Source organism: Jaculus jaculus, chromosome 19, assembly GCF_020740685.1.
Source record: "Jaculus jaculus isolate mJacJac1 chromosome 19, mJacJac1.mat.Y.cur, whole genome shotgun sequence".
Classification (NCBI taxonomy): domain Eukaryota; kingdom Metazoa; phylum Chordata; class Mammalia; order Rodentia; family Dipodidae; genus Jaculus; species Jaculus jaculus.
The window spans coordinates 13,310,958-13,335,816 of NC_059120.1; the positions used below are offsets into that span (position 1 = coordinate 13,310,958).

The following is a 24,859-nucleotide window of genomic DNA, read 5'->3' on the forward strand; positions in this document are numbered from 1 at the left end:
CTATCTGTTCCACTTGGGACTCTGATTTCCTCATTCTCCTTCCTTATCACCGGCTACCAGGAGCCTGCGTATCAGTAATTGTGGGTCTTTTTTTTTCAATCCTATCAAAATGCAGTATCTCTCACTTGAGATATCTCCTTCATCTTCCATTTTCTCTATTTAGCTACGTTTTAGCTGAATTTTTAAAAATTAGTGTCAGAATAGGAGTGATCGGATGCCTAAAGAATTGTGAATTTTTGTCTAAATACTGAAGAAATCTGGGGATGGGTTTAATGCAGATGCAAATTGAACAACTAGGATCTTGTGTGCGCTGGCCCGGCACGCTCCCATGGCTACATTCCCCGGCACACTCCACCAGCCCAGGGGCGTCAAGACGAAGCTTGTATTAAGCAGAGACTGCCAGAGAGAAAGTGAGAGAAGGATCCCTGAGACAACCAAACCAAGAGTCGGGCCCCAGTTTTTGTCTCAGGGCTCGTGAAGTCACAAGTGTCAGAGTGACCTTGGGTTATCCCACTGACCAAATATCTTTCTCTGTTGCAGATTCTCTTAGGAACCAGCAGACTTTAAAACACCTGAAGTACAGCGGAATGAAGTCACAGGGTCTCCCAGGAAGAAGCAAGAAAATGGGAATTTTAGAGCCCTGAATGCCAAGGGCCTAGAACGGTGGTAAAACAGGAATAAACCCAGTCCAGCTAGGAGGACTCTCTCTGGGGGAGTTCCATGGCTGGGTGTGTGATTAAGCAGACGTGTTTGAGGGGTCAGAATTCTTCCTGCTCTGGCCAGCCCTCAGGAAACACACCACTCGGTTTTGTAATCGTAGCCTTTGGTGTATGAATCAGTGTGTGTGTGTGACTATGTGTGTGTTTCCTCAGTTAAACCTATACAAGGGCAATTTTTATGACAGTAACACTAACTCATGTCACAATCCCTACAGTTTAGCTTTTAGTTAATAATCAAATTAAGAACAAAACTTTGGAGCTGCAGGCTGGGGAGATGGCTTAGCAGTTAAGGCACTTGACTGTGAAGCCTAAGAACCTATGTTTGACTCTCCAGATCCCACATAAGCCAGACTCACAAGGTGACCCAAGCATGCAAGGTACACATGTGCACAAGATGGTACACGCATCAGGAGTTCAACTGCAGTGGCTGGAGGCCCTGATACACCAATTTCTCTCTCTCCTCTCTCTCTCTTGCTCACATGTTCTCACTCTCTCTCATAAAAAAATGCTTTGGAGCTGGGCATCATGGAGCACACCTTTAATCCCAGCACTCAGGAGGCAGAGGTAGGAGGATTGTCATGAGTTCGAGTCCACCCTCAAAGTACATAGTGAATTCCAGGTCAGCCTGGACTAGCATGAGGCCCTACCTCGAAAAACTGAAATAAATACTTGTCCAGTATGGGTTCAGCATGAAGCAAGCACTCAAAACCATCTCTCGCCTCTCTGCGTCCCACTGCTTCTCCCGAAGCCCCCTCCCCACTCTGCCCAGCATAGCCTGAATCACTTACCTGAGGTCAGTGGGAATATTTCCTGTCCTCTGTGAAGCCTTGAAGACTGCTCTAGGAAGAGGGATTCTGTGTCTTTGCTCCCTTACATGCCTGCCATCCTCTCACTGTGGGCTTTAGCTCTTCCTAGTCTAATGAATCTGTTTACAAGTTTGTCTCCAGTAATTCATCCACAGTGAACTCACTGAGTTAGGAAATGTCTTGCTCATCTCCTTATCCATAATGTTTTGTGCATGAATAAGTTTTCAAAATCTAATTGTTGGGGCTGGAGAGGTGGCTTAACAGTTAAGCTGCCTGCCCACAAAGCTTAATGACCTGGATTCAATTCCCAAAGACCCACATAACCAGACGCATAAAGTGGTGCACACATCTGGAGTTTGTTTGCAGTAGCTAGAGGCCCTGGTGTCCCCATTCTCTTTCTCTCCCTCCCTCCCTCTCTCTCTCTCTCTCTCTGTGTGTGTGTGTGTGTGTGTCTGTCTGTCTGTCTGTCTATCTGTTTATCTCTTGTTTCTCTGTTTCTCTTTGCTTGAAAATAAAATAAATTTAAATTCTTAAAAAATCTAATTGTTGAACGAATAGCACATGAATGAGTGACATAAGCACTTTCCATAAATGCATTTATTTTGAATCAGCTCCCCTGCAGTCACATTCGAGCCATTGCTGCTGTTTTACGTAACTGAAAGTGCTAAGGGCCCCAAATGTCATTTGTTGTAGCTACCTTTGCGTTGCTGAGTCAAAATACCTGGCCAAAGGGAACAGATGGGAGGAGAGGGTTTATTTTGGCTAATACTCTTGAGGGGAAGTGCCAGGAGAAAGCATGGCATGAACAGTGGCTGGACATCATCTCTGCCACAGCAGGTGGAAACAGCTGTGCTCTGGCAAGAGGGAGCTGGCCAAAACTTCTCTAAGCCTTCCCACAACACACCTCCTCCAGCAAGGCTCCATCTCCCAAATTGCCACCAGCTGGGAACCAAGCATTCAAAACATTTGATTCAAACCACCACATCACTGAAAACCAACTCGGTGCTCCCTGATCAATGCAGTGGCCACTCACCACCTGTTCCTGCTTTCCACTTAAAATATGGCTAGTGTGACCCAAGATGCACTTTAAATATCAGATACACACAGGATCTCAGATTTAGTTGTGTGAAGGTAACACATTTAATTGATTTTCTTTAACTTTTGTTACAAAAGAAAAATTTTGGATATGTTGGATTAAATTAAACGTGTTATTAAATTAAGTTTCCTTATTTATCTTTGTTTTTCTAAAATGACCACTAGAAAAATTTTAAGCTATATACATAGCTTGTATTTTATGTCAGTTAAGTAGGACTCGTTTCAAGTTTCCAATTTTATGATTCAGGGTGGCTTAGGTAGGAAAACTCTGGCCTAAGGAGGCTTTTATTTCTCTTCCTTCAAAGCTACACCCTTAAATCAAGAAGGAAAGAAAAGAGATAGGAAGAAAGGGATAAAAGCAAAGAGGGAAGAAGGGAAATACTGCTATTTTATCAAGCATCTCAGTGAGAGTGACCACATGGCTATGCATTTGTGATTAAAAAGATCATCTTTTCAACTTAGCATTATACTATTTGATTTTTATATGATAATTTTATAGCTATTAATCAAACATTGAGAAGGTTCTAGGTATAATAGGCTTAATTCAGCTAGTTAAAAACTGAAGTGAGGGCTGGAGAGATGGCTTAGCAGTTAAGGCATTGGCCTGTGAAGCCTACAGACCCCAGTCTGATTCCCTAGCACCCATGTTAACCAGACATACAAGGAAGAGCAAACATCTGGAGTTCGTTTGCAGTGGCTGGAGGCCCTGGCTTACTCCCTTCCTCTCTCTCTCTCTCTCTCTCTCTCTCTCTCTCTCTCTCTCTCTGCCTCTATCTCCCCTCCCCTCTCTCAAGTAAATAAGTTTTAAAAAACTGAAGTGATAGTAACTAAAACTTTCTAAAGAGGGCATCATGAAATAGAACTCAGATGAGATCTTATATTCTATTTACCTGGCATATTCCTGATGTCTACTAGAAATATTCTTACTGAAGGAGAGTACAGAAGAAAGAAAAGGAGTTCAAACAAAGATAAAAAAGAAAGGAGGAAAGACAAAGAAAACAAAACCGAGAAAAATGTTCAAAGTCAACACTAAATTTATAATGATCATTAAAGTTTCTTGTTTGATTTACTGGAATGATTTCTACCATCTTCAGCTGAATGGTTCCTAGAAATCTTTGGGTCTAATCTTAGGAATGATTGAATTCTGTGTCAGACAAGCTCAACAAATCAATGGAATATAAGCTTTGGGAAATTTAATATTTGCTCAGATTAATTATCAGCACTAATAAGGTCTGTGTTGTAATAATGTGCCACAGTTAACTTTTAAATTTTTAGCATATGTAATTGTGTAACTGTCATTGCTATTTCAAATAAAATTCATTTTGTATATGAAAATTACAATATTATCAGTGGTTTATTATGCAAACAAAGTATCAACAAAGCTTTAGTAAATATTCTCTATACAGTATATTATAATTGTAGCATGATACGTTACAAAAAATATTGCTCAGAGGGCTGGGTCAGTGGCTCAGTAGTTAAAGGCACTTGCTTATAAAGCCTTGCTGATCTGGGGTTCAACTCTCTGGCCACCCATATAAAGCTGAACTGGCAGTTGTTTGTAGCACAAGAGACCCTGGCACATACACTTGCAAATAAATAATTTAAAAAATATATTAGCCAGAAAATAGTGTTCTTGTCCAGCCAAACCACTTTTTAAAATTTTTAGATATTTTATCATATATTGGACAGAAAGAGGAAAAGAGAGAGAGAGAGAATAGGTACACCAGGGTCTCCAAACACTGTGAATGAACTCTGGATGTAAGTGCCCCTGTGTGCATCTGGCTTACGTGGGTCTTTGGGAATCAAACCTAGGTCCTTAGGCTTCACAGGAAAGCCCCTTAACTTTTAATCCATCTCTCCAGACCTAAGCCATTTTTTAAAAATTAATATCTTATATCAAAATTGGGTGATACAACATACCCATTCTACTCAACCTACCTATAGATTTTGTTACAAAATGATATTTTCTTAATTTTAAAGCTTTTTCAGCAAAAAGATAATTCTTTAAGGTAAATCCCAAGGTCATAATGTCCATTCCTATCTCTGATTTTAAAATTCTCTACCATTTTTCTCTATGCTAATGAAGTGTTGTTTGGGACCAAAACAAAACACCAAAGACCCAAAACCATGAAGACTCAAACCATGATAAATAGCCTCTTACCTCCCCTCATCTGTTCAACCTCACAGAAGTGTGTTCCGGTGGGAGTGAGAATAAATGCATGGACATGCTTAACTCCATCCTGAAAAGAGGAAGAACATTGCTCCCAGTAAACACGGAGTGTATATCACAATACCAATTTCTGTAATTTAACTGGGAGCAGAAATGAATGCGGTGACCTTTTCAAAACGCTTCCAAGGGACTTCTTCCACATAGACATGAACTCGGGTGACATGGTTAAAAGACGAAAGGAAGTGCTCACAGATATTCATGGCTAAGGTTTCTATGTTGTTTAACTGTTAAAAAAAAAAACAATATTAGTAATCATAAATGTTCCATGTAAAAGGCTTCATTATTTTTTTTTTTGAGTGAAGGAAAACTATGCAGTCCAAGTTGGCCCTGAACTCTATATTCTTCTATGGCCACTTCCCAAATTCTGAGATTACACACATAAACTATTACATCTGGCTAATTGCACATTTTTATGAGATAGCCTGTCTCTCTTGCCCAGGCTGACCTTGATATCATGGAAATTCTGCTGTTTCATCTTTCTGAAGGTTGGAATAACAGGCATGCACCACCACATCCAACTAAAAGTAACTTATTTAAAATTTTATTATTTATTTGAGAGAGCGGAAGAGGCAGAGTGAGAGAGGTGGGGGAGGATGGGTGTGCCAGGGCTTCCAGCCACTGCAAATGAATTCCATATGCATGTACCACTGTGTGCATCTGGCTTATGTGGGTACTGGGGAATTGAACCGAGGTCTTTTGGTTTTGTAGGCAAGTGTCTTAACCGCTGAGCCTTAAAAGTAACTTTTAAAGACTCATAGCGTGCGCTTTCCTGATTGCTTCTCCCAGCTATCGGAAGCATGAGTCAGAAGAAATCTCGGGAAGTGAATTTGTCTTTTCCCCCATTTTATCTAGTGCTCCAGGTGTAGTTCATAGATTTCCATCTTCTGGGTCATGGGGAAGGAGTGTGGAATGTGAAATGTTCCCCACAGCCTGAAGTGCTTGTGACTAAGCCTCACACTTAGTCCCCAGCTGGTGGATCCTTGCTAGAGGAAGTGTGTTGCTGGGGGAGGGCCTTGACATTTATTAGTCTGTCCGACTGGGTGTTCAGAGTTTGTCCTTCCTGTACCTCCCTGCTGCTGATATTGGAGATGTGAGCCAGTTGGCACGCTCTCACCACCATGATATAACTGCCCTTCTAACCTGTAAGCTTGAAATAAACCCTTTCTTCCCAAACGCTACTTCTGGTCAGTGTTTTTCCCCAGCAACAAGATAGTAACTGGTACACAGGGAGACTCTTTTCTGTTTTTAAACTTTTTTTTTTTTTTTTTTTTTTGAGGCAAAACTAACAGACTGGCTGTTTTGTTTCGCTTTAAAAAGAGGATTGTCCCATCAGGGCCTCCAGCCACTGTACTTGAACTCCAGACGCACGCGCCTGCTTGTGTCACTTGTACGACTGGTTTTGTGGTAGCTGGAGAGTCGAACATGAGTCCTTAGGCTTCACAGGGGAGCACCTTAACCACTTAGCCATTTCTCCAGCCTTCTTTTCTGTTTTTAAAAGAAACCTGCTTTATGGGAATGTACCAATGGATATGCAAAATAATAATAATAATAACATGGCTGTCACAATCTTCTCTTAGTGAGCTGGGCTGTCACCTGCTCAACCACAGCATGCTCCTAACACCCTGGTCTTTTTGGTGAGATTCTCAAAAGGCCCCAAAGTTTCTCAAAGATAAAGTCAACAAAGGGTTACCTCACCAGCCTTCTCTTCCGTGAGGCCTTCTCTTAATCACTGTCAGCTCTGTGCAATCACCAAGCAGACCTTCCTGCTCACAAACCTCTCCCCATGTTCATCCCTAGGCAATGCATCATAATATTCTAGCCTAGTCTGTGAGTTACTAACAGCTTTGCCTATAATTAAGGTTGACTATTTGTTCAAATTTCACTAGAGGAGTTTCATTTAATATCTATTTGCCCAAGATAATTATGAACAACATGTCAAAAGCATCATAGTTTGGAGCTGGACAGATTGCTCAGTGGTTAAGGCACTTGCCTGCAAAACCTGACAGCCCAGGTTCGATTCCCCAGGACCCACATAAAGCCAGACGGACAAAATGGCCCATGCATCTGGAGTTTGAAGCGGCAAGAGGCCCTGGCATGCCCATTCACACACTCTCTCTCTCCTACCTCTGTCTTTCTGTCTGTGTTTGCCAATAAATAAATATATATGTAATTTTTTGAGACAGCCCAGGCTGGCCTCAAATTCTTTTTTTTTTTTTCTTGTTTTTTTAAATCAATTTATTTTTATTAACAACTTCTATGATGGTAAGCAAATAAACACTTTTTTAAAAAATATGGTTTGAAGCCAGGTATGGTGGTGCATGCCTTTAATCCCAGCACATGGAGGCAGAGGTAGGGAGATCACCATGAGTTCGAGGCCACCCTGAGACTTCATAGTGAATTCCAGGTCAGCCTGAGCTAGAGTAAGACCCTATCTCAAAAAAACAAAACAAAAACAATGGTTTGGATAAGAAATTACTCTCTTTATAATGAATACTTTAAATTGCTTATAATATGTGGGTGCATTCCTTCATTTTCTTTTCACCCTCTCAGATAGCACAGGAGTCAGAATAAACTGGCCTTCATTTTTTCAAAACAAATTTAAGGGAGTGTTTTTTTCTGTTTTCTGAGCGATTCTGATCAGCAAAAGAAAGATGCAGAGTGGGAAGAGGCCTTACATTGCGCCTTGCTCACTTAATGCGCTACAGATGTGGATTTCCCGTACAAACAGGGCCGCTTGAGCTGTCCAGTCTGCATTTCTTACTTTTTTACACTTTTGGGGGAGGGGAAATCTTCTCTTAGCCCAGCCTAGATTTACTCATGTCTAAAGACACTGGAGCTGGAAGTGCCCAAGCATCAGGTCTTACTGGGTTTTGATAGTCAGTGAAAAGGGAATTGAGGAAGCTAGGACGGATCGTTCGTCTTGTCAACTCGACAGGACTTAGAATTCTCTAGCAGACACACTTCAGGGCTTGTCTGTGTTTCCAGAAGGTTTTAACTGAGGAGGGGAGATCCACCTTCAGTGTTGGCGACACCAGGCCTTGGACGGGGGTCCCAGATGAATAAAAAAGGAGAAAGGGAGTTGAGCGCACATTCTCCGGTCCCTGAGTGCGGGCGCAGTGTGACTGTCTACGTCACGCTCCCACCTTGATGCACTCTGGGCCAAAATAATCCCTTCCTTCTTAAAAAGTCACTTTTTTGTCAAGTATTTTGTCACAACAAGAAACAGAAGATAAGCCAGACGTGGTAGTCCACGCCTTTAATCCCAGCACTCGGGAGGCAGAGGTAGGAGGATCACCATGAGTTCAAGGCCACCCTGAGAGTACATAGTGAATTCCAGGTCAGCCTGAGCTAGAGTGAGAACACTACCTGGGGGGGGGAAAAAAGATAAGACAAAGGATATTAAAATTTAAACAATAGATTTTGACAAACAATATTTTCTTCTGTAGTCATAATGGTTCTTTTCATTATAAACGTACATCCTTCTAAAAGGAAAACAGTCCATTACAGGACTCAAAAGTACATGAGAAACACATGTTAACTTTTATTTTGACATCCTTCCATGACCTCCACTTACTCATAGTCTTAATTTGAAATGACAAGTTAATTTTCTCAATAGAATTATCTTCCCTGAGAGATTAAAGAGGAGAGAATAAAGAGGTGAATTTTAAAACAGCATAAGCAAGCTTTTCTGTAAGCTTGAGCATTTTAGGGTAGAAAGGAAGATTGTAAAAATAGCATACATGTAAAAATAGGCTTGAAGGAAATGAGAAGTTAAAATAAGCAAGTACCACCCCCGTGCGATCTTGTGCTGAGTTCTCATCAGAGGCGGCGAGTGTCTAAGGACGGGGCTTACCCCTCTGAACTTGGCCAGGACATGAACAGTGTTCTTGATGGTGTCTGTGGGGATGATGTCAGAATTATCTCCATGCACATAATCTTTCCTCGATTTCAGAGTCAGTTGCACCGAAGTCACCACCTCCTTAATGGTGTGGTAGTTCCCATCTCGTTGAATATGGAGGACTTTCACCATGTCCTTCCCGTAGCCAGTCTGCACAAACTCCACTTCCCCATTCTGTGATGGAGACAAAACCAGCATACGCAAGAAAGCTAAGCAAAGGCCAAAAAGCCAACTGTAATTCCTTTACCATTTCATTGAATCACAGTTTAGGAAAGCAATACTGATCCTGCCTTTGAAGAAGAATGGAACTTTCATGGGGAAAAAAAATAAAACGAGGCTCCAGGAAATAGATGACAATATACCAGATTGTTCTCCAGACAGGCAGGTAGAAGGTTTTCTTGATGATAAGTTCAAAAACAGGAGTGGGCTGGAGAGATGGCTTAGCAGTGAAGGCATTTGCCTACAAAGCCTAAGGACCCATGTTCAAATCTCCAGGTCCCACGTAAGCCAAATGCCCAAGGTGAAGCAAGTGTGCAAGGTTGCACATGCGCGCAAAGGTGGAACACATGTCTGGGCTGGAGAGATGGCTTAGTGGTTAAGCGCTTGCCTGTGAAGCCTAAGGACCCCGGTTCGAGGCTCGGTTCCCCAGGTCCCACATTAGCCAGATGCACAAGGGGGCGCACGCGTCTGGAGTTCGTTTGCAGAGGCTGGAAGCCCTGGCGCGCCCATTCTCTCTCTCTCCCTCTATCTGTCTTTCTCTGTGTGTCTGTCGCTCTCAAATAAATAAATAAATAAAATTTAAAAAAACATTTAAAAAAAAGGTGGAACACATGTCTGGAGGACGATTGTAGTGGCTGGAGGCCCTGGCATGCCAGTTCTCTCTCTGTTTATTTATATATACATATATAAACAGTAGTAAGAGAACCTCCTGGGTTTAAACTATACTAACTTGCTCTGCTGTGTGTGTGTGTGTGTGTGTGTGTGTGTGTGTGTGTGTGTGTGTGTGTAATTTTTTGTTTGTTTGTTTTTCAAGGTAGGGTCTCACTCTAGCCCAGGCTGACCTGAAATTCAGTATGTAGTCTCAGGGTGACCTTGAACTCACAGTGATCCTCCTACCTAAAGGTGTGAGCCACCATGCCGGGAGCTCTACTCTTTTTAATCTTTGCTAATCTAATCCTTGTAACAGCTCTGGCAACTGGTATTTTACATAGGGAGAAACAGAGACACAGAAATTAAGTGATAGGACCCCAGTCACATACACAGTAAAGGACAGAGTTAAAAAACATACTCAGGTGTGTTGGCTCCCAATTATAGAATAGCCACTATGAAAATCAGATTTCTTCTTGAAAATTCCTTGACTATGATAAGTGGAAACAATTCCATGCCCTGTCTTTGGTAGAAAATTATATTTTGGAGAATATGCTCAGTGAACAATGGAAACAATTTAAACACTGCTTTTTTTCTATTTGCCGCAGGGAAGGAGAGAAGTAATGGGTGACCAAGTCCAAAATGCCTTCCGGAGTGCAGAGCTGGGGTCACATGGCTGTAGGGAGAGCTACGGCTTTCAAAGCAGAGGCATTTAATGAACGTCTGGTAATCAGCTCATTAGCACCCATGTCCATGTCCACGGGTAGAATGCAGAAGACTTATCCTTGGCTGTTTGAGAGTGAAGGCAGGAGGGAGCAGAGGGACAGAAACCCTTATTTTATTTAGCATGGAAATTGAACATTAAAATGATAATGGAAAAAGGTGTAAAAAATGAAAGCAAATCAAAGCCATACAGCAGGAGTCACCTGCAAATCTCATCCGGATGCGCAGATCGGTCTTCCAAGGGTTGTCTCAAAATCTCTGCATAAAATATCTCCAGTTTAGGGAGCTGGAGAAGGGGTTCAGTGGTTATGGTACTTGCCTGCAAAGCCTAATGACTGAACTGAGTCCCCTACATAAAGCTTGATGCACAGAGCAGCGCATGTATCTGGAGTTCATTTGCAGCAACTGGAGGCCCTGGTGTACCCATTCTCTCTCCCTCTGTGTCTCTGTCTCTCTCTGTCTCTTTCTGCTTACAAATAAGATTATATATATCATGTCTCCAGTCTTTCTGAGGAGAATTTAAAAATACTTGCCAACATCAGAAATCAGTTTTGTTTCCTTAATGGACATGGGGGAATGGGAGGCTGCCTCAAGCACGGGAGAGACAGTTGGATGGGGTAACCTATTACTGTTCGTATAATGTGTGCTAGGGAGCAAGTTGTCTGAATTCAGTCCTGACTGTGTGTGAGGATGAGGGAAAGCTCTTAGTAGGCACCTTGAAAGCCTCTGATTTAACCGTTGGGAAATTTGTCTTCAAGAAAAGTGTCAGGGGATGGAGAGGAAGCTGTTAGTAAAATGCTTGCTTTGCAAGTATGGAGACCTGCGTTCAATCCTCAGAACCCACATTAAAAAATAAAAAGCCGGGCTAGAGAGGTGGCTTAGCAGCTAAGACATTTGCCTGCAAAGCCCAAGGACCCAGGTTCGAGTCTCCAGGTCCCATGTTAGCCAGATACATATCATGGCACATGCATCTGGAGTTCATTTGTAGTGGCTAGAAGTCCTGGTGTGCCCATTCTATCTCTCTCCTTCTGTCCTTAATAAATAAATGAATAAAATGATAAAAACAATAAAAAGCCTAAAAGATCAAAAGAAAGGAAAAAATAAAAACCCAGGTATGGTGGCATGTGCTTGTAATCCCAGTGCAAGAGGGAGAGATAAGGAACCTCTGGGGCTCCTTGCCCAGTCAGCCAGTCTAGCATAACTGATGAGCTCCCGACCCTGTCTCTAAGAGAAGTAGATGGCATTGCTGAGGACAACACCTGAAGTTGTCAGCTGGATTTCACACACACGTACACACACACACACACACACACACACACACACACACGCACACAAGAATGGTCAGGAAGGAACCTGACAGGGCAGATCTCAGGGCCGTGCATAAGAACTGTCATAGTGACAGGAAAGAAAAGGTGCTGTGTGGCTGTGGGGGCAGCACAGTGACTTGGGACACGAGTTCGTGTGTCTCTGACTCTCAGGGTTTCTATTCACACCAATGAGCAGAGCCGCCAGCTCCTCAAGGGGCTGCTGAGGACCGTGCAAGTCTCAGCTGTTTTTGTCCCCAGCAGCACCAGTGGCCACGTCAGGCCTGGTGAGGGACATGGCAGCAGCGGGGGAGCCGGTGGACATTGCCCGGAGGGGCAGAACATTGCTGGTGTCAGCGAGAGGAAGGCTGTGGCATGCTTTGAGCCGCAGGAATTCCACCTGGGAGAGGAAGCTCTTTGGGCCCCAGGATGGCATGGACTGGGGTCGGGGCCAAAGTTCTCTGAGCTCACTAATCATCCCCAGCATGCAGCAGGATTCAACACCCATTACTCTTCTGCTCCATTTCCCCCCAGTGACTCTCCAGGCCACAGTAGCTTGGCTTGTGAGACAGGTGGCAGCTATGCAGCACGCGGACAGCTGACCAGGCAGCAGCGTGCTCCGCACACGGGGCTCTCCTCCGCAGCGCTGCGGCCCTTCTCCAGTCCCCTCCGCTCTTCTCCCTCTCTCCCGAGTTCCCTGGGGCTCAGCGCGCCTCTTAATCTGGAGGCCTTTGAATTTGTTTTTCCTTCTTTCACAAACACTGTCTTTTAGCCTCTACCCACCCACCTCTTCCCTGCCTAGTTTCTTCAGGTCTCCAGCGTCCTATCCTCCAGGTAAACTGTCTTTGCCTTTCAAATATGGAGCAGGGGCCTGTTCTATACTCTCAGGGTACTTGCTGTTGCCTCAGGATCTTTCATCCAGCTGCATTGCTGGTGCCTCTTCACGTGTGCTTCATTCTGAAGCAGCAAACTATGAAAGCAGGGACAAGCTTCATCTTGGTCACCATGGCAACTCTAGCACTCAGCCCAGGGCCCTGACCATAAATAGGTGCCTGATAAATGTGTCATGAATGAGTGGCACTACTAGCCACTGTTCACGTGATGACACAGAGTTCGTGAAAACACACCAAAGATTCCAAGCAGGCAGAGCTGGTCCCGCTCAGACTCATGATTCCTGGGAAAATGCAGACAGGAATTTTAGGCTTTTTGGTCACCACTGCCTGAGATCAGAGGGATGGATGGAGAGAGAACAGAGGCCCAAAAGGGTAGAATGGAGAGTAGAGACCGACCACAATGCAAAGGGTTCACACTGCCAATAAGACAACACAAGGTGCCGCACAGCCTCCCGGGACTGGAGAGCATTGAAAATACCCAAGGGAGAGACCAGCACTCCCTAGGAAGACCCTAAACCAGGGACTGACTAGATGGCTCAGTTAGTAAAGCACTTGCCATGCATGCGTGAGGATCTGAGTTCAATCCCCAGCACTCACATGGAAGCCGGGTGCACTTGCGACCCCTGTGCTGGGGAGGTAGGGACTGGAGAAATCCTGGCACAAGTTGGCTAGCTAGTCTAGCAGAATTACTAAGTTCTGGATTCTGTGAAAGAGCCTCCAAAAGAAGTAAGGTGAGGAATGATTGAAGAAGACACCCATCATTGAGCTCTGACCTGCAATGGATGTGCACATGTGTGTAGGTACACATGTGCCTTCATGCACACAAGCACACACATACATGTGTACACACATTCACACGTAAAATAAAGAAGGACCCTGAACCAAGTGTAGGCTGAGGCAGAAGGCATCGGTCAAGGCCAAATTGGCTACTCGGCCAGTTTCAGGTCAGCCAGGACAACATAGGAAGAGCCTGTCTTTAAAACCTTGACACCTAGCTGAGTGTGGTGGCGCACGTCTTTAATCCCAGCACTCGGTAAGAGGATCACCATGAGTTCAAGGCCACCCTGAGACCACATAGTGAATTCCAGGTCAGCCTGGGCTAAAGTGAGACCCTACCTCGAAAAACCAAAATAAATAAGTAAATAACTTGACACTTGACACCTGACTAAAACTTGAGTAGTCATGTTTATTGAGCAATGAGTTAGAAATACATTAGCATCAAAAGGACCGAACAATCCAAGCGAGCCTGGAGTGCGCGGAATGAGTCCCACATGAGACACCTTCAAAAAGACCAGCAGCAGGATGTGATTGGACAGGAAGTTAGGCTATTTGGGTCATCTTTCCTGCCCCCCCCCCCAAGACCAGTTCTGTAGTCAGAGAAATCAGAAGTAGGTGTCTAAATCCCACTGTGTATGTGCCGGGCATGATGTAGAAATCTGCGCCCATAAAACTGTTCAGTAAATTACAAAATAGCAGCATCTGGACAGTGGGCAGATAGCTCAGGGGATGGGCAGCCCAGGTGGAGTCTTGATCCTGCTACTGTTAGTTCTGAACGGATGCCAATTTCCATTTCCATACAACTACATAACAGTCAACTGAAATTTCTTAGAATCTATATGAGGAGGGCATAGGAAAAAACATAAAGCACTTAGAAAAGTGTTTGGCAAACAGTAAGTACTCAATAACTATTATAATTATTATTATTATTGGCAAATAATAATTATGCGGCAGCTTTCCATTGAGACCTTTGGTCACTCCAATTGAGATAAATACTTAGGACACACCCAAACCAGAAGTGGGTGGTTAAGCTGGACGGGGCGTACCCCTGCCTGTCAGCCCTCATACACTTGTCCTCACGTAAACGTCATCTCCACTGATTCCCAAACCTTCAGTAGTCCCTCCTCACGTTTGTGAGACTCGAGGAAACCAAATTACCAGGGGAGACTCTATTTGCTACGGTAATACTCTAAGCAAAATACTAGCAGGATTAAATCTTGACTGTGTTCTGCACAAGACAAATCCCCTTTCTTATATGTGTTTCAAAATACAAAGAGATACAGTATAGTGACTTGCCTGCAACTATTGTTGAAGGGACCTCAGAGATTTCAAGCCACCCTGATGAATGCTCACGGGGACACTGAGATTGCACACGTTGTCTTAGGCCACACTGATGAGGATTTAGTCGCCATAACGGGCACAGGACTATTTTAGCCTATAAGCTATTAACTCCCAGAGGATCCAGTGGGTAGTTTTTAAGCAGAGCTATCTATGTACTCTGAAGTTGTGACTAAATGTTTATGTATTTGTGAATGGTGGGGTGTGGTTTTCCAGAGCATGCACACACAGATTTCATTACATACAAAAGGCCTGAGGACTCAAAGGCATAAGAAACATTGCTCTGTGGAATCGGAGTGCAAATAGTTAGGACCGATCTGATCTGCAGCCTGGTCCCAGTCCCGGAGATGGCATGAAGGAGGTGAGTGATTCCCTCTGGCAGCAAGAAGCAGCACTGTGGACTGTGAGCCCCAGATCCAGTCTGCCTGAGCACTGCTGCCAGCTGTGGGCATCCGTGCAGGTTAATCGTTTTGTTCCTTCTCCTTTCCATCTATGAAATACGATAATAGCAGTGCCGATTGCCTATAATTGTGGTGAGGTTGAAAATAAGTGCTCAGAACAGTGGCTAGCGCACAGCCTCGGTGAACGTTGGCTAGCATCATCATGTGACTGGCCAATTTGATCAGAAATAACAGTTGGAACATTCTGATATTCTATCACTGAGCAGACAGATAGCTCTGTTCCTCTCGCTCCATGTGTGTGCGTGGTGGGGAAGCCTGCATGGCATGTGTGTGTGAATGCATGTTCCAGTACGTGTGTGGGTCCGCATGTGGAAGGATGCATGTGCATTGGTGTGTGCTTGCATGCGGAGGCCAGAAATGACCGTCCTTCACCACTGTCTTATTCTTTGAGACAGGGTTTCTCTCTGAACCCCGGAGCTCACTGATTCTGGAGTCCGGCTACCTCTGCCTCCTCGGCCCCGGGATTGCAGGGGTGCGTCACCATGCCTGGACATATGTGGGTGACAGGCATCTGAACTAGGGCCCTCGTTCTCGCGTGCCAATAATTTACCCAACGAGTCATCTCCCAACCCTTTCGTGTCATTTTTGGACAGTGAAGATGGACAATCCCATGCCAGGCGGACACACATGGCTTTGTGCTGTTGGCATGCTGCCAGCAAAGCAAACAAAGTGTCACCAATGTGAATCACTTTCCGGGGCAGTCCTAGCACCGTCGCACACCAAGGGCACGTCTTCACCTGGAGTGACACATTCTTCACGCAAGCCTGGTACTGCTGCCCATCCACCCAGGCATCCTTTGACCCACTTAGAGATCTGCACTTACAGATGCCAGAATTCCCCACTTTCTAGATAAGAACCAGGACATATAGAAGTATACTTCTCTAGGCACATAGCCAGGATTTGACTTCCAGTCTCTGAGATTTTTATTTTAAAAAATTAGTTATTTATTTGAGAGAGAGAGAGAGAGAACGGGCACCAAGGCCTCTAGCTACTGCAAATGAACTCCAGATGCATGCACCGCCTTGTGCATCTGGCTTATGTGGGTCCTGGGAAATTGAACCAGGTCCTTAGGCTTCAAAGGCGAGCACCTTAACCACTAAGCCATCTCTCCAGCCCTCTCTGAGATTTTTACTGCCCTTCTCTTCGTCCTGGAATACCCTATCCCCTTCTACATTAGCCCTCCCCCATAAAGCCTGACTCTTGTCTTTGACCTATGAGGGCACAATAGTGAACAGCTGTAATACGGAAATCACTTCCTTCCTTCATTATTCTCGTTAATGGATATGGCCCAGTATTCCCAGTAGCAATATCTTGGAGGCAAGAGGAGGTCACCATTATACTCCTCACAGCCCTTGACCATGATTTGTTCATTGTCATGCATTATGAGTAATGTCCAAGAAACAAGCTCCCTGATTTTACAGATTATTTTTTGAAAAAATGTTCATTTTTATCTTGATAAGAAAAACATTATTTTTAGCACTAAAACCCTCTGGCAATTCAGCTACAAGTGCTTATTTTCAAATCACAAGATGAGGTGGGGGGTAGAGGGAGTGAGCCCACGACTTCAAGTCTGTTTTCCCTTTAAGATCTCTCACAAGGAAAAGAAACAAGATTTGTTTCTGACACTTACGAGTGCAAATTATTCTCAGAAAATAAAGGGAAGGGGGGAAGTAAAAAGCCTTGGTGAAATCATGCATGAGCCCTCTATCTTATAAAAAAATAAAAACCCTATCTGAAAAAGTAATATTATGCTACAATTTCCAACAATGTTATCCATTCAATTTGAATGCACACATTCTTTTTTTTTTTTTTTTTGAGAGCTTTCTTCTAGTCACTTCTCTTAGCTATAGTGTTCTGTTTTTTACTCTAGTATATACCTCAATCATTGAATTTCTTTGTTTGGTTGATGAAGGAAAAGACTTCAGGATGTGTGGTTGCTTTTAATTTTACCTTTTTTCAATACTCGAAAAGGAATTGTGATCTAGCTGTGTGTGTTTCCAAGACATATCTTCTTAAAGTCAATGTTAGCTACAGGAAAAGTACTGTAAAAATATTAAGCAACATAATGAGAATTTTTTTTTTTTTTTTTTTTTGCTATTTGGTTTTAGGTTTTGGGTTTTTGGAGGTATGGTCTCACTCTAACTCAGGATGACCTGGAACTCACTATATAGTCTTAGGGTGGCCTTGAACTCACGGCGATCCTCCTACCTCTGCCTCCCGAGTGCTGGGATTATAGGCATGCGCCAGCATGTCCAGCTGAGGAGATATTTTCATAAACTTAAAATCACTATTCTTTTCTCTCAAGTTTTAGAAAAGCTATAAGGGTCATCTCTACCTTCCAGGAGAGAAAGGGAGCTATCCTAGCTTTTTGGAATCTACCACATGTGAGTATATAAACGTCACAATTCAGGTTCAGTGTGCTGGACTAGGGGAAGATTTCACATGGTCTCTTTCTGTCTCACTCACTCACTCTGTCTGTCTCTTTGCAATGTGCATAAGAGACTCTTCAAATTCTCTATCCTTGCTGTTTTTTGGGATTTTTGAACAAAAAGTCTTCAGGAGAAAAGGATGAATAAATATGAGAAAAAATGAGAAGTCAGAGCCAGGCATGGTGGCGCACGCCTTTAATCCCAGCACTCAAGAGGCAGAGGTAGGAGGATTGCTGTGAGTTCGAGGCCACCCTGAGACTACATAGTTAATTCCAAGTCAACCTGGACCTACCTCAAAAAACTAAAAAAAAATAAAAAAGTGAAGTCCTATGAATGATTCTAATGTCACATAAGTAGATCTTAACACATAATGATAATAACAATGAAAGTGAGTAATAATCTTACAGACAGCTGCTATTTTTGTTTTGTTTTAGACTCCCCGGGATCTATTAAATGTTAGATAGGAAGCTGAGGAGATAGTGCAACAGTTAAAGGTACTTGTTTGCTGCCTGCCGATCCAAGCTCAGTCCTCTTCAGCACTATGTAAAAGTTAGTTAGACACAGAGTGGTGTGCATGGCGGGGGGGGGGGGGTCCCAGAGCACCTACAGAGATGGAGTGCTGAGCCACGGCCTACAGGGCAACAAAACACTAAGGAGGGACCATATCTCAAAAGAAGACAGGATAAGGAGAAAAGACAGGGGCTGGAGAGTCAGCTTAGCAGTGAAGGCTAAGGACTGCAAAGCCCGAGGACTCACGTTCAACTCGCCAGGTCCCACAACAACCAGATGCACAGTGACGCAAGCACACAGTGACATACACACAATGGGACGCGGATGTCTGGAGTCCATGAGCAGTGGCTGGGGGCCCTGGCATGCCAATTTGCGCTCTCTCTCTTTCTCTCTCTCTCTCTCTCTCTCCCTCTCTCTCATTTTTTCTTTTGTTTGTTTGTTTTTCAAGGTAGGGTCTTGCTCTAGCCAAGGCTGACCTGGAATTCACTATGTAATCTCAGGGTGGCCTCAAACTCACTCATGGCAATCCTCCTACCTCTGCCTCCCCAGTGCTGGGCCAGCATGCCCAGCTTTCTCTCTCACTCTTGCATTAAAAAAGGCAGCCTATTGGGCTTGCCTCAAAAGATATTAAGTAAGATAAAGTGCAATCTATATGGTAAACAACATCAACCTTTGGCCTACACAGGTACACAAAGTACACACACACACACACACACACAAACATGCATAGACACATGCACACACACCACATATCCAATCACAAAATTATGGGAGAAGCTGGGTATGGTGGCACATGCCTTTAATCCCAGCACTTGGGAGGTAGAGGTAAGAGGATTGCCAAGAGTTCAAGGACACCCTGAGACTACATAGTGAATTCCAGGTCACCCTGAGCTAGAGTGAAACCCTACCTTGAAAAAGAAAACCCAATAATAATAATAATAATAATAATAATAATAAAAGAACTGGAGAAATGGCTCAGCAGTTAAAGCATTTGCCCTCAAAGCCTAACAACTGGAGTTTGATTCCCTAGTACCCACATAGAGCCAGATGTACAAAGCGTTGCATGCATCTGGAGTTCACTTCCTGGAGGCCCTCGTGTACCCACTCTCTCTCTCCACCCTCCTCTGTCTTTCTGCTTCCAAATAAATAAATAAAATATAAGAAATAATGGCAGCAATCACGTGTTGAGGATTTGATATGTGTCAGGAAATTTCCATGCATTTTTTTCCTTTGAGTCACTTATAAGAACCCTATGAAGTATATATTATTGTCCAAGTTTGAGATAGGAAGGAAGGAAGGTAGGAAGGACAAAGGGAGGAAAGGAAGGAGGGATGGAAGAAAGGCAAGCCAGGTAACCTTCCAAGGATAAATTAATTATATTACATTTATAGTCAAGTGGTTAGAGGCAGGATGAATGCTCAGCCCAGGTAGACCAGACATGTGTTTTTAACACCACATCACAGTCTCTTCTACCTGCTTAGAAAATCTCTTTTCAGTCATGCTCATTAAGGAGAGAAGAACACACGGATCCCGACAGGAGGGAATTGGCCATCCTACCCGACACTTGCAGTTCTCTACCATTTTACCATCTAATTTTCCACCCACAGGGACCTACTTCATCGTTCACATCACCACAACTCCGAGCTGGCAGGAAGAATTGGTAGTTTAAAATAAACTCCCTCAGAGGTGTGGAAGGAGCTGCCCAAAGTCACACGGGGACAGGCAAACTGTAGTGTGGAAAGAATCCTGCTGAAACTTACCAATTCCAAGCTGGGCCTCTCTCCACGGCCTCCCTTTTCTAGCATCCTGGTCATTATTTATGGTTTTTTAATTTCAAGGTATGGTAAACTCAGGCAGATTCTGTACTGCTGGCGGACTGTTAGGGGAGAGAGGTGGAAGGCGGCTGGTCTCTGGAGTGGGATGAAAGGTCAGCTTCATACTTCACTAACGCCAGCGAACTAGCACTTGGAGTTGAACATTGACTTTCACCTACATGAGGACCATTGGCAACAGCGGCATTGTGAGCTTACTGCATGTAACAAACTCCGTGTCCTTCAGAACTCTCCTGGAAGGAATGGGAACAAAGCGGAAAGGAACCAACAGCTAATGGCACCAGTTGCATGCAGTAGAATAGGTCACCACTTTCTGTGTGGGGAGAGATCTTCAATACCAGCTTTGGGAGAGTTAAGCCGATGCCCTGCGAGGTCAGTACCACACAGCTAGATTACCAGGAGAGAGAGATGAGTTCTATGCCATGTGACCCAGTCCATGTTATGAGCCAGGAAAGCAACTGGTGGAATGGGGGAGGAGCGGGTGAGGAAGGCACTAGATAGGACCCAAGGCCATTATGCAGGTGACCTTGAAGGATCCCTGGCAACCAAGGGTCTAGTCTTGCTTTCTATTCCAGCCATAGACCCTTGACAGAATATGGCCTCTCAAAGCAACTACGTCATGGTTCTAACAACTGTAAGCTTAAACAAATTTTTCCTGTAAAAAATAAGGTAGTCAATATTCTGGGCTTTTCAGACTCTGTTTTAATGTCTCAGTTCTGCCATTAGAACATAAAGCAACTACATATACTATATAAACCATTGGTTTATACAGTATATGGTTGTGTTCTAATAAAACTTTATTTATAAAAGCAGACAAGGGGCCAGATTTACCTCACAGTTTTTAGACTACTCCCTAGACTCAAAAAGAGAGCCCAAACCATTAGTAACACATTGTGTTAGTTACCCTAGTTGATATAATACAGGGAGCTCTGTATTACATGTTGCAGAGAGGCCTAAACCAGATTGAGAGAGATGAAAGATGGCTTCCAGGAAGAAGTGAGTGTGAACAGGATCTTTCAACATGTTTCCATCCTCTTCTACCAATTCTCCTAATGTTATCCTTGACCACGCCTCTCATGTGTGAATCCTTTTTCTACATTTGCTTGTCTCATCTCTCTATCAAGATAATCCAACCTCTCTCCCTTTCTTCCCACAGTAAACATATCAACTCTTTCTCTTTTATTTATTTATTTATTTATTTGAGAGCGACAGACACAGAGAGAAAGACAGATAGAGGGGGAGAGAGAGAATAGGCACGCCAGGGCTTCCAGCCTCTGCAAACGAACTCCAGACGCGTGCGCCCCCTTGTGCATCTGGCTAACGTGGGACCTGGGGAACTGAGCCTCGAACCGGGGTCCTTAGGCTTCACAGGCAAGCGCTTAACTGCTAAGCTATCTCTCCAGCCCATATCAACTCTTTCCTTCAGTCTGTCACATTCTAGATTTACTCAACCTATGAGCAATCTTGTAAAAGCATGAACAAAAATAAAGCTGAACTTAAGCAGATAAATCTTGTGGTATGTAAATCATACTTCAAAAAGTTACCAAAAGTATAAATAAAGCCAGCAGCTTGACTCTCAGGAGTTCTCATGGGATGGTTCTATCATAATAAAGATGATATATATCAGGATCTGGAGAAAAACAACTCTATCTTTGTATCTAAAATGTTTTCACAGATAAACCTTTCAGACAATAGCCGCAGGTAGCACAATGGAGAGTGACAGAAACAAAATCCAACTTGTAAATGCCAGAGCTAGTGAAATAGATGCACCATGTCAAATAATGGATTTTTGACAGAAAAAGAAGACTAAGCATGGCCCCAAGAAACATGCAAGCTCAAAACTAACTTGGAAAAGGTAAAACTTGTAGTATTAATAAGTGGCTAAGAAGCAGAGTAAACACAATTCAAGAAGGAATTGGATATTTGTGTGAGATAGAGTGATAAATTCTCTACAGGAAGTTAAAAGTGAAGTTTCTAAATAAAGAATTAAGTGTTCATGCAGACATGAGCAGGTAGAATACACAAAAGAGACATAAAATGTACAGAAAGCTGTGATGAAGACAGTGTGTAAAATGTTCTATTAAAATAGATCAAGGGCTGGAGACAAGGCTTAATGGTTAAGACACTTGCCTGCAAAGCCAAAGTGCAAAGCCAAAGGACCCAGGTTCCATTCGCCAAGACCCATGTAAGCCAGACACACAAGGTGACCCATGTGTCAGGAGTTCGTTTACAGAGTCCGCTGGAGGCCTTGGTGCACCCATTCTCTCTTCCTCTCCCTCCCTTTCTCTCTTTCATATATAAACAAATTAATATATATTATATAATATATGTATAGACAAAGTATTTTCCAGTATTGCCAAATGAATGGATTCTAACTTTCAACCATAAAGTTAAAAGCCCATTTCCCAGAGATAAATTCTCCCTCTGTTTGCTCTTGGCCAAGTTGAAAAGAAGGAGTTCCCTACTATTCAGAGGTCTCTGAGTTAAGAAGGAGCCATGATATTTTCATACTGTCGTGTGGTTTGTGCATCAAAAGCAGTAGTGTTATGTCTAACATTGCATTTTCTTCATCCACCAGACTGTCTTTCCTGAACATTATTTTGTGATTTTAGTTTTCTTAAACGGGGCATATTGGAACTAAGCTTTGTGGATGATGGAATTCCTGAAAATTCTCAATAATTGGCACAGTGTCTAACACCATAGTGCTTGCATGAAGATGGTCACCTGCTGACAATCAACACGATAGGTCAGCAAACACCAGAGGGTAATAGTGTTTTCTAAAAGTGAGAAAGGCCCTAAAGAAAGCAGCTTCACGGGGTCTTCCCAGACCTTGACATGAAATTCTAACAGGGATGCCTCTGTGCTCCCTTGGAGGAAGATAAGAATAACCCTAGAGCTGCAGTCGGTTCACGTTGCTGCCAGAATTCACCCGACCAAAAGCAGCTTTTGGGAAAAAGGGGTTTATTTTGCCTTACAGACTCAAGGGGAAACTCCATGATGGTAGGGGAAAACAATGGCATGAGCAGAGGGTACATATCACCCCCTGAACAACATAAGGTGAACAATAGCAACAGGAGAATGTGCCAAACACTGGCATGGGGAAACTGGTTATAACACCCATAAGCCTGTCCCCAGTAATACACTGCCCCTAGGAGGCTTTAATTTCCAATTGTCATCAGCCTCAGAACCTAGCATCCAGAACACCTGTTTATGGGGGGCACCTGAGTCAAACCACCACATTCCATCCAGGGACCCCATAAACTGATAACCATACATGATGTAAAATACAATGCATTCAGTCTAACTTTAAAAATCATTTTTTAAAATCAATTTTAATGATGTTCAAACATCCTTATAATCCAAGGTCTTTTAACTGAGCCATATCGCCAAAATCCCTACGCCCCACACACAAAATAAACCATAATGGCACAGAATAAAAATTCACACTGCAAAAGATGGCATTAGGCATAGCAAAGAAATAATCAACTAATACAATATTTAAAGCAACCAGGGCAAACATCAAACTCTGTAACTCCAAGTCCAACAACTCTAGTAAGTGACAAATCTCCAAATCTGATAATTCTAACCAGCAACAAATCTCTGGAATTCCAATTCCATCCCTCCATCTAGGCTGTTCACAGTCCTGGAAAACATCATCAGGGACAGCAGCTTTCCTTTGGGTCTCCATAAAGGCAATCCAGCAAACTTGCTCCACACTGCCCTTGGCCATTTCCAAAACACAAGACCACTTTGCAAACTCAATGACTCTCTTTCCTTCATTTTTTATATTCCACAATACCAGGTATGGTGCCAACTTGTTAATCCAGGGGGAATAAAGCAGACTTTGAAGAACAAGACACTCCTTGAGCACTCAGTCCCTTCAAAAGAGTCTATGTTCTTCCTTTTGCCCCAGTGCAGGTCAGCTGGCCAATCTCAAAGGTTGTAATCTCTCATAGAATTGCAGCTAAATGGACAGAAGCTTCAGCCCAAAGATTTCATTTCCATGCCATATCCCTCTGCATACACCAGTCCATTTCTATGCAATGCAACCCTGTACAACTTCTCAGGACATGGCCATAACAGCAAGCCTCTCACAAAAACTGCTTCTAGCCCAATCCAGGCAAAGCTCTTTCTAACCCTCATAAGCCAAACCTCACAGTCCATAGTTCTTACTGCATTCAGGTCTTTCAACTCTGACCAGAATAGTCCATCAGGCTGTACTTACAGCACTGCAAGGCATCTATTAGGGCAAGGTTTCAAATCCTTCCACATTCCTCTTGAAAATCAGCTCCAAAAGGTCAAAGCCACGTAGTCAGCTGTCTATCAACAACCACACTCTTAGTACCAAGATTACTGCTGCGGTCAGGTTCACATTGCTGGCAGAAATCACCAGACCAAGAGCAGCTTTTGCGGGGAGAAAAGGGTTTATTTTGGCTTACAGACTCAAGGGGAAGTTCCATGATGTCAGGGGAAAATGATGGCATGAGCAGAGGGTGGACATCACCCACTGGCCAACTTAAGATGGACAATAGCAACAGGTGAGTGTGCCAAACACTAGCATGGGGAAACTAGCTATAACACCCATGAGCCTGCCCCCAACAATGCACCACCTCCAGGAGGCTTTAATTTCCAATTGTCAGCTGAGGAACCTAGCATCCAGAACACCTAAGTTTATGGGGCACACCTGAATCAAACCACCATAGTTTGCTAACATTTAAGGAGTGTTTTCTATAATCAGGCCCTGTAACATGTGACAAGGAGAAAGAAGCAGGAATTAATATATGTCCTATTCAGTGAACTACCTTTACCTTGCATAACTGAAAACAAGTTATTTAAATTCTACAAATATCTCAATGAATCCTATTCTTGGTATATTTAGTTACTGCAGTTTAATACCAAAACCATTTCACATGACCTGCAGAGATGGCTCAGCAGTTAAAGCTGCTTGCTTGTAAAGCCTGATGGCCTGGGTTAGAT

The 24,859-nt window shown here is 43.4% G+C and overlaps 2 protein-coding genes across 2 annotated transcripts in view; one reads left to right on the forward strand and one right to left on the reverse strand.

Moving 5' to 3' along the window:
* Positions 1–19,978, reverse strand: part of LOC101604628 (uricase-like) — a 32,852-nt gene extending 12,874 nt beyond the window's left edge. Inside the window, exons 1-4 of the mRNA XM_045138502.1 lie at positions 19,811–19,978; positions 8,704–8,922; positions 4,958–5,074; positions 4,782–4,860 (exon numbers count right to left, since the gene is read on the reverse strand). Coding sequence (XP_044994437.1) covers positions 4,782–4,860; positions 4,958–5,074; positions 8,704–8,922; positions 19,811–19,864 — 469 coding nt within the window. The 5' untranslated portion in view covers positions 19,865–19,978. The remainder of the gene's footprint in view (positions 1–4,781; positions 4,861–4,957; positions 5,075–8,703; positions 8,923–19,810) is intronic.
* Positions 19,979–20,076: 98 nt separating this feature from the next.
* Dnase2b (deoxyribonuclease 2 beta) overlaps positions 20,077–24,859 on the forward strand; it is a 28,157-nt gene continuing 23,374 nt past the window's right edge. Inside the window, exon 1 of the mRNA XM_004653751.2 lies at positions 20,077–20,254. The gene's annotated coding sequence lies outside the window, so the exon portion shown is untranslated. The remainder of the gene's footprint in view (positions 20,255–24,859) is intronic.